Here is a 7500-nt window from a genome sequence, read left to right as displayed (position 1 = left end):
TAATAATAAACCGCTCTGTCGCTGGATGCTGTACAATCAAGATGCTGTTAATCTCTTATTGCCTGACTTCCTGTTGTTAAGATCAGGTGAGCAGCATGTGGAGCTGTAAATGGCTGAGAGCATGCTTCTGTCAAAGCAAACGAATGCCTTTCCTTCTTTGTAAGACCTGTGTTTGCGCCGTGTCGTCCACACCAGCCGAGGAAGCAGAGACGTCTGGCCATGAGTCACCAAGACGAGTCAGGCCAGAGCCGGCATTACCGCCATGAGGGTCTCGGGCTGAAGGCATAACGCCTGGGAACAGCGTTAGGGGGGTTTGAATAAACATAAGTGGGGAAGCCTCTGAGTGACAGCATATGCACTGCTCTAATGAGGAGCGCTCCTCATCATGGAGGTTAGACCTGTGAGGGTGCAGAGAGCCGTGCGTAATGAAAAGGGAAATGGAATGCGTCCCTCCCGTTCAGGTGACTTCAGTGTGTCGTGGCTGCCACACATTCCTCTGACCAGCTCGACAGGTTTTCACTGTAATGGGCCTTTGATCTGTCTGTGTGTGCGTGTGTGTGTGTGTGTGTGTGTGTGTGTGTGTGTGTGTGTGTGTGTGTGTGTGTGTGTGTGTGGAACAGATTTGTGTTCTGAATACTCATCAGTGGAATGTTTTCAGTTAATACTATTAGCCTGGGTGTGCTTCTGTTTGTGTTTCCAGCTGTGTATTGTCCTCCGCATTCATCGCTCAGTTTCAAAGGGTTGTCTATTCAAAAGGAAGGGAGGAGGCACCTTTGACTTCAATGACAGAGATCTAGCAGTAACTTCACTCACTTACACCCAGTTACCAGTTTATTAGGTACCCCTAGGTAACGCTAATGCGGCCTGACGCACCAGTCCTGCAGTAAATTCTCCCAGATCCTCTCTTGTGTTAGGAAGTATTCCACAGTCTGATATCAGAGATGTCTTGTCGAGTTTCATTGAATTATCCTACGATTTCTGAAAAGATTCAATTCTATTCAGGTTATTTTATACAGCCCAAAATCACAAATTACAAATTAGTCTTGGAGGGCTTTACAATCTGTACACATAACATCCTGTCCCGGGACCTCACATCAGATCAGGAAAAACTCCCCAAATAAAGATAGTAAAAACCCTTTCACAGGGAAAACAGGAAGAACCTTCAGGAGAGCAACAGAGGATGTCATGGTCAATGGTGTCGAACGCTGCACTAAGGCCTAACAAGACCAGAACAGAGACAAGTCCTTTATCAGCACTAAGGTCTAACAAGACCAGAACAGAGACAAGTCCTTTATCAGCACTAAGGTCTAACAAGACCAGAAGTCCTTTATCAGCACTAAGGTCTAACAAGACCAGAGACAAGTCCTTTATCAGCACTAAGGTCTAACAAGACCAGAACAGAAACACGTCCTTTATCAGCACTAAGGTCTAACAAGACCAGTACAGAGACAAGTCCTTTATCAGCACTAAGGTCTAACAAGACCAGAACAGAGACGATTCCTTTATCAGCACTAAGGTCTAACAAGACCAGAACAGAGACAAGTCCTTTATCAGCACTAAGGTCTTACAAGACCAGAGACAAGTCCTTTATCAGCACTAAGGTCTAACAAGACCAGAGACAAGTCCTTTATCAGCACTAAGGTCTAACAAGACAAGAACAGAGACAAGTCCTTTATCAGCACTAAGGTCTAACAAGACCAGAGACAAGTCCTTTATCAGCACTAAGGTCTAACAAGACAAGAACAGAGACAAGTCCTTTATCAGCACTAAGGTCTAACAAGACCAGAGACAAGTCCTTTATCAGCACTAAGGTCTAACAAGACCAGAGACAAGTCCTTTATCAGCACTAAGATCTAACAAGACCAGAACAGAGACAAGTCCTTTATCAGCACTAAGGTCTAACAAGACCAGAGACAAGTCCTTTATCAGCACTAAGGTCTAACAAGACCAGAGACAAGTCCTTTATCAGCACTAAGATCTAACAAGACCAGAACAGAGACAAGTCCTTTATCAGCACTAAGGTCTAACAAGACCAGAGTCAAGTCCTTTATCAGCACTAAGGTCTAACAAGACAAGAACAGAGACAAGTCCTTTATCAGCACTAAGGTCTAACAAGACCAGAGACAAGTCCTTTATCAGCACTAAGGTCTTACAAGACCAGAGACAAGTCCTTTATCAGCACTAAGGTCTAACAAGACCAGAGACAAGTCCTTTATCAGCACTAAGATCTAACAAGACCAGAACAGAGACAAGTCCTTTATCAGCACTAAGGTCTAACAAGACAAGAACAGAGACAAGTCCTTTATCAGCACTAAGGTCGAACAAGACCAGAACAGAGACAAGTCCTTTATCAGCACTAAGGTCTAACAAGACCAGAGACAAGTCCTTTATCAGCACTAAGGTCTAACAAGACCAGACCAGAGACAAGTCCTTTATCAGCACTAAGGTCTAACAAGACCAGAGACAAGTCCTTTATCAGCACTAAGGTCTAACAAGACCAGAGACAAGTCCTTTATCAGCACTAAGGTCTAACAAGACCAGAGACAAGTCCTTTATCAGCACTAAGGTCTAACAAGACCAGAGACAAGTCCTTTATCAGTACTAAGGTCTAAGAAGACCAGAGACAAGTCCTTTATCAGCACTAAGGTCTAACAAGACCAGAGACAAGTCCTTTATCAGCACTAAGGTCTAACAAGACCAGACCAGAGACAAGTCCTTTATCAGCACTAAGGTCTAACAAGACCAGTACAGAGACAAGTCCTTTATCAGCACTAAGGTCTAACAAGACCAGAACAGAGACAAGTCCTTTATCAGCACTAAGGTCTAACAAGACCAGAGACAAGTCCTTTATCAGCACTAAGGTCTAACAAGACCAGAGACAAGTCCTTTATCAGCACTAAGGTCTAACAAGACCAGAACAGAGACAAGTCCTTTATCAGCACTAAGGTCTAACAAGACCAGACCAGAGACAAGTCCTTTATCAGCACTAAGATCTAACAAGACCAGAACAGAGACAAGTCCTTTATCAGCACTAAGATCTAACAAGACCAGAACAGAGACAAGTCCTTTATCAGCACTAAGGTCTAACAAGACCAGACCAGAGACAAGTCCTTTATCAGCACTAAGATCTAACAAGACCAGAACAGAGACAAGTCCTTTATCAGCACTAAGGTCTAACAAGACCAGAGACAAGTCCTTTATCAGTACTAAGGTCTAACAAGACCAGAACAGAGACAAGTCCTTTATCAGCACTAAGGTCTAACAAGACCAGAACAGAGACAAGTCCCCTATCTGATGCAACTAGAAGGTCATTAGTAATTGTCACTAGTGCTGTCTCTGTGCTATGGTGGTTTTTAAATCCTAATAAACTATTGTTGTGTAAAAAGTCACACAACTGGTTTGCGACTACCTTCTCCAGTATCTTAGAGAGGAAGGGGAGGTCAGAGAGAGGTTTGTAGTTAGCCAACACCTCTGGATCCAGAGATGAGAAAGACCAATGACTTTGCCTCGAGGTCTCTGGTCTCTAGTTGCCTAAACACGATTTCAAGTTTTTTTTACACCCGCTCAAATAACAAGACACAGCATGTGAAATAGTTTTTGAAAGGTGGATGTTTTCACTTCTGATGGAGCTAAGCTAGCTGTTTCCTTCTGCTACCTGTCTTTGTGCTAAGCTAGGCTAACACACCCTCGACTCTGAGTGAACCTGTTTATCCAATGAGTGTGTGTGTGTGTGTGTGTGTGTGGACAGGTGATTCATTGGCTCGCATACTTAAACAGAGAGTAATTGACCTCTCTCTTTGTTTAAAAGACAAAAGGACTCAGAGGCGTATTTCTGCTTCCAGGATCCTCTTACCTTTAAACTTTGACCTTTCCACTGTTGTCGATACCGCGACCTTTGAGCTGTAGCTCATTTATCTGGCGCGGCAGGCCGCTGTGGCAAACCGCGTTGGGTATCTGAGTTCTAGTGATGGTCAGTGTTGGGGTAGTTACTAAAGTAACTAGTTACATGTTACTAGTTACTTCTGAAAATTGTAACTAGATTACTGTACGAGTTACTGCATTTGAAAAGTAACTTCACTACTAGTTACTTTACTTTCTATTTTTTTTAAGCAAATGTCCAAATTAACTGCAAAGATACATGGACAAACATCATGGCCCTTTCATCACTTTATTTTCAATTTTCAATAATAATTTATTATTATTTATTAATATAGTTTCGGGTTTCGGGTTACGAGCTGTACTACCTTCGGTCAGAGCCCCCGTTAGCTCCCCGCTGTAGCCAGCGGGGGGCTCCTGCTAGCGCTGCGTCACTTCCCCGCTAACTTCCGCTAGCTCTCCGTTAACTTCCGCTAGCTCCCCGAAAACCACCGAAGGTAGCGGGACCAGGCTCGACACCCGACTTGAGCAGAGGGGTCGCGGGCAATAGCAGCAGCAGCAGCGCTAGCTAGCAGCTTGTTGCTACTGTTCATGAAGGAAGTGTTGTGTGACTCGCGCGCCACTAAAAGAGAACTTTTCGGACTGGTTACTAACTCTACTTTGGACTACTTTGTAACTCGTTACCCCAACACTGGTTATGGTGGTGTAACGGTACGTCATGCCCCAGTTTAGGAGTCATGGTCCATGACAGATTAAACAAAACAGGATCTGTTTTTTATTTCGAACACAGTCGTGTCTAAGAGAACTAATCCGGAGGCAGAATTTTGCAACTTTGAACCAACACTTCCCCAAAAGGCCACGTGGTCACAACAATACACACACACACACACACACACACACACACACACACACACACACACACACACACACACACACACACACACACACACAATAAAACACATATCTAATGAAATTGCAAATAAAATAAATATAAATCAAATGTTTGCACTACGAGGAGTGTTTCAATGAATTCCACCGTATTTTGACATTCAAACATTGATCCTCTCATTCATCCGCTCCATCTGGGCCGTTGCACCTCTACTAAATGATGAATGTCGTAGGAACAGAGAAGCGGACGCTTCAGCTGAACCTGTCGGACCTGAACGCAGACGGCCTGCTTCCTCTTGGCAGCCGGGTGGGGATTCAGTAGGAGTGAATGTTGCTGATTAGCCGCCTGCTCATCTGAGAATCTAAAGGAAAGCTGGAGAAGATCATGAGGTCTTCATGAGGGGTCGGCCTCTGTGTCGTCCTGCTGCCCACGGCTACTTTTAGAGCAGGGGTGCCCACACTCACAAGCTACTTTTAAAATGACCAAGTCAAAAAGATCTACCTACATTAATAATGCTTATTTATATATATATATATATATATATATATATATATATATATATATATATATATATATAAAAAGCATTATTAATGTATAAATATACAGAGTATACTTTATATTTACAATATTGGCGTACCTTGCATAACTGCATGAACCCTTATGACACAATACAATTTTGTACATTTTTGGTCATTACATTTTGCTCTGATGACTTCACTGCATGGAACCAGCAGGGCTGCATAGTCCGGACAGCAGCTGCTGGTCGTCAGCGTCAGGCAGACCAAAGGGTCATCAGTCATGGTGGAGCGGTGTTTGGACTTAATCTTTTTCATGTGGGAAAAGGCTGACTCTAGGGCTGCAACTAACGATTATTTTCATAAACGACTAATCTATCGACTATTTTTTCGATTAATCGACTAATCTAATGACTATTTCCCATAGCAAATTAAGAATAGTTACTCAAAATGTTGGAATTTGAACTTCAAATGTATTTGAGGAACAAGATCTGAACATCAGAACATCATCATAGCAAATAAATTAAATAGTAATACAAATTAAAGTGCAAATATGCTTTAAAAGTAAAGAAAAAGTACAAATAAAGCTTTAAAGGTAACTCAACATAGCAATCAAGCCTCTGAAAGTGCAAAATAACTAAAGAATAACTGGGCTGCAAGTGCCATTCAAAGTCCAAAAGTTTAAAAAAATTGTCCATCCTACCCGATAATTAAAGCGCAAGGGTTTAAAAGTAAATCAAAATGACTCATTACAGTCCCACGTCTTGCTGCTCCCTCCTTTAGGGGAACACACAATTTACACACGTTTTAAATTGTAATTCAGAAACGTGAGCATATTGACATACTCTTAGTTGGTTGTATTCTGCATGTTTAACAACATGGAGAAACTCCTGTATCTCCGGACAGAGCTCTATAAGCGTCTCACATCAGTGTGCAGCAGGAGGTCAGAGTGGCTGCAGTCCTTCTCCAGATGCGCACAGAACATCCGTCTTTGAAGAGCTCTCGCTCGATTAGACCATCTTTGTTGCCACATCCGTGATCTCTTTCATGTTTAGCGTTGTAGCACATAATGCTTGTTGGTGTATTATGCAGTGGTAATTAAGGAAGTCGGGGAAAACATCTCCCTGTACTTGGCAATACATCCATTCAAGCGGCCAACCATTGCAGGCGCAGTTTCCGTAGTGATTGACATTAATGTGCACACTGGGAGCTGGGTTTTGTCGCTAAAGTTTTTTTAAATTTTTTTAATTATTGTTATTTTTTAAATGGCATGCGATCTACCCGCACTACCTCCGCGATCGACTGGTAGATCGCGATCGACTGGTAGATCGCGATCGACGTATTGGGCACCCTTGGTGTAGAGAGTCAGACATTATTGGATATCAGCTTTTATTTGAGAATCGACATTATTAGCATATGGAAGCAATTCACCACATCCATAACAAACTAATAATGACTATCAGCGTATGAAACTCAGAACATGGTGCAGGATGCGGAGGGGTTTCTCACCATGATCTTCTGCCTCTCTCCTCAGGGAGTTTGCTCCAGGATACGTCGAGGAGTTTGGTTCTTCACGTCCCTCCCTCCCTCCTCCTCCTAATTCTTCTCCTCCTCCTCCTTCTCCTTCTCCTCCACCTCCTCCTCCTTCATCTCTATCACCATCGCCACCACAGCAACAACGACAGCAAACACCGCCGTCATCCCGCCACAGCAGAACAAGTTCATCCGGAGAAGTCCAACTCCGCATCAAGAACAGGTAGGAGGGCCTCCACTGATTGGCCGTTTGCTAAACCAATCATGTGTTGCAGCTGTAACTGGGCAGGGCCGGCCTGTCCAGCTGTTCATTTCTCCACAACCTTTAAAAAGTTAGCCAGAGAAAACATTTTCAGCCAACCAATGTATCTCATGTTAGCTTAAGTAGCTAGCCAGCTACAGCCATAGACCGCCTACAACAGTATTTATCGAACTGTGGGGAGGTATCACAGGTTTTCATCAAGGGGAAATGCAGTTTTTTATTAAGACCTTTATTGAGGACTTCACATATTACAAAAGTACACGGACATAAAAACTAAGTCATTAATAAATACATGGCGAAATGGCTGTACTTTCGGGTACATTTTTACGTTATGCCACTTGTGCGACTCGCCGATTCTTGGCGCTTTGCCAGAAGGCGTTCTCCGTGAGATCAGCTTTCTGCTGTTGCCTCACTAGTTCTTAGCT

At 43.2% G+C, this 7500-nt stretch overlaps 1 protein-coding gene across 1 annotated transcript in view; it reads left to right on the top strand.

Annotated features, from left to right (window-relative positions):
* The window catches only part of shroom3 (shroom family member 3), a gene marked incomplete at its 5' end in the record, with an annotated part of 71235 nt that overhangs the window by 23721 nt on the left and 40014 nt on the right, over positions 1 to 7500 (top strand). Inside the window, one exon of the mRNA XM_079234862.1 lies at positions 6815 to 7036. Coding sequence (XP_079090988.1) covers positions 6815 to 7036 — 222 coding nt within the window. The remainder of the gene's footprint in view (positions 1 to 6814; positions 7037 to 7500) is intronic.

Source organism: Taurulus bubalis (assembly GCF_910589615.1).
Source record: "Taurulus bubalis genome assembly, chromosome: 19".
NCBI lineage: Eukaryota > Metazoa > Chordata > Actinopteri > Perciformes > Cottidae > Taurulus > Taurulus bubalis.
This window is presented reverse-complemented; position numbering and strand designations above follow the sequence as displayed.